The following is a 674-nucleotide window of genomic DNA, read 5'->3' on the forward strand; positions in this document are numbered from 1 at the left end:
CCGCAGGGGTGGGACCCACTTGCGGCAGGGCCTGGGGATCGGTGCCCTCCCTCGGCGGTGGCCCTGGCGGGTCGCTGGGACGGGACTCGGTGCTGGGGGCAGCCCCCGGCGGGGACTCGTAGCCACCCTCCTTCTTCTCCTCTGTCTTGATGGTGCAGTTCACCATGCTGCCCGCTCCATCGAGCTCCAGGTGGGGAGAAACGGGGCTCCTCATGGACATCCTGCGGGGTGGCAGAGCCGTCAGCAGAGCCATGGGGCACCCCCTGGCCACGGGCACCCCTTTTCCCAGCCGTGCCCCACACTGGGGTGCCCCATGCTGCTGGTTTTCCAGGGGCAATGGTCTCGCCTTTCGCCACGGCTTGGTGAAGCTGAGCCCTGGTTCCTGGCTTCTTGAGCTTGGGTTTTTGCAGATTTGGGGCTCAATGGCCAGAAGTTCCGAGGGAAACAAGCCCAACACACCTTTTTTGCTCCTGGCCCCAAAGAAAGCCCACCTAGAAGTGTGGGATTTAGGGCCAATATGAGCACGTGCAATATGATCTGCAGCCTGGCAGAGAGCAACCCAAGGTTCACTGTAACAGAAACCCGTGCCGGACCCGAGCCAGCACCCCAGGGGTCCCCAGCTCTTGGCTCACAAGCTGCCCCCCCCCCCCCCCGCCCCCCCCCCGCACCGCCCC

The 674-nt window shown here is 65.1% G+C and overlaps 1 protein-coding gene across 1 annotated transcript in view; it reads right to left on the reverse strand.

Annotated features, from left to right (window-relative positions):
- SOX13 (SRY (sex determining region Y)-box 13) overlaps window positions 1–220 on the reverse strand; it is a 6,383-nt gene extending 6,163 nt beyond the window's left edge. Inside the window, exon 1 of the mRNA XM_009327447.1 lies at window positions 20–220. Within this exon, the coding sequence (XP_009325722.1) occupies window positions 20–220 (201 nt within the window). The remainder of the gene's footprint in view (window positions 1–19) is intronic.
- Window positions 221–674: the final 454 nt, after the last annotated feature.

This window comes from Pygoscelis adeliae, unplaced genomic scaffold (genome assembly GCF_000699105.1).
Source record: "Pygoscelis adeliae isolate BGI_AS28 unplaced genomic scaffold, ASM69910v1 Scaffold197, whole genome shotgun sequence".
NCBI classification, from domain to species: domain Eukaryota; kingdom Metazoa; phylum Chordata; class Aves; order Sphenisciformes; family Spheniscidae; genus Pygoscelis; species Pygoscelis adeliae.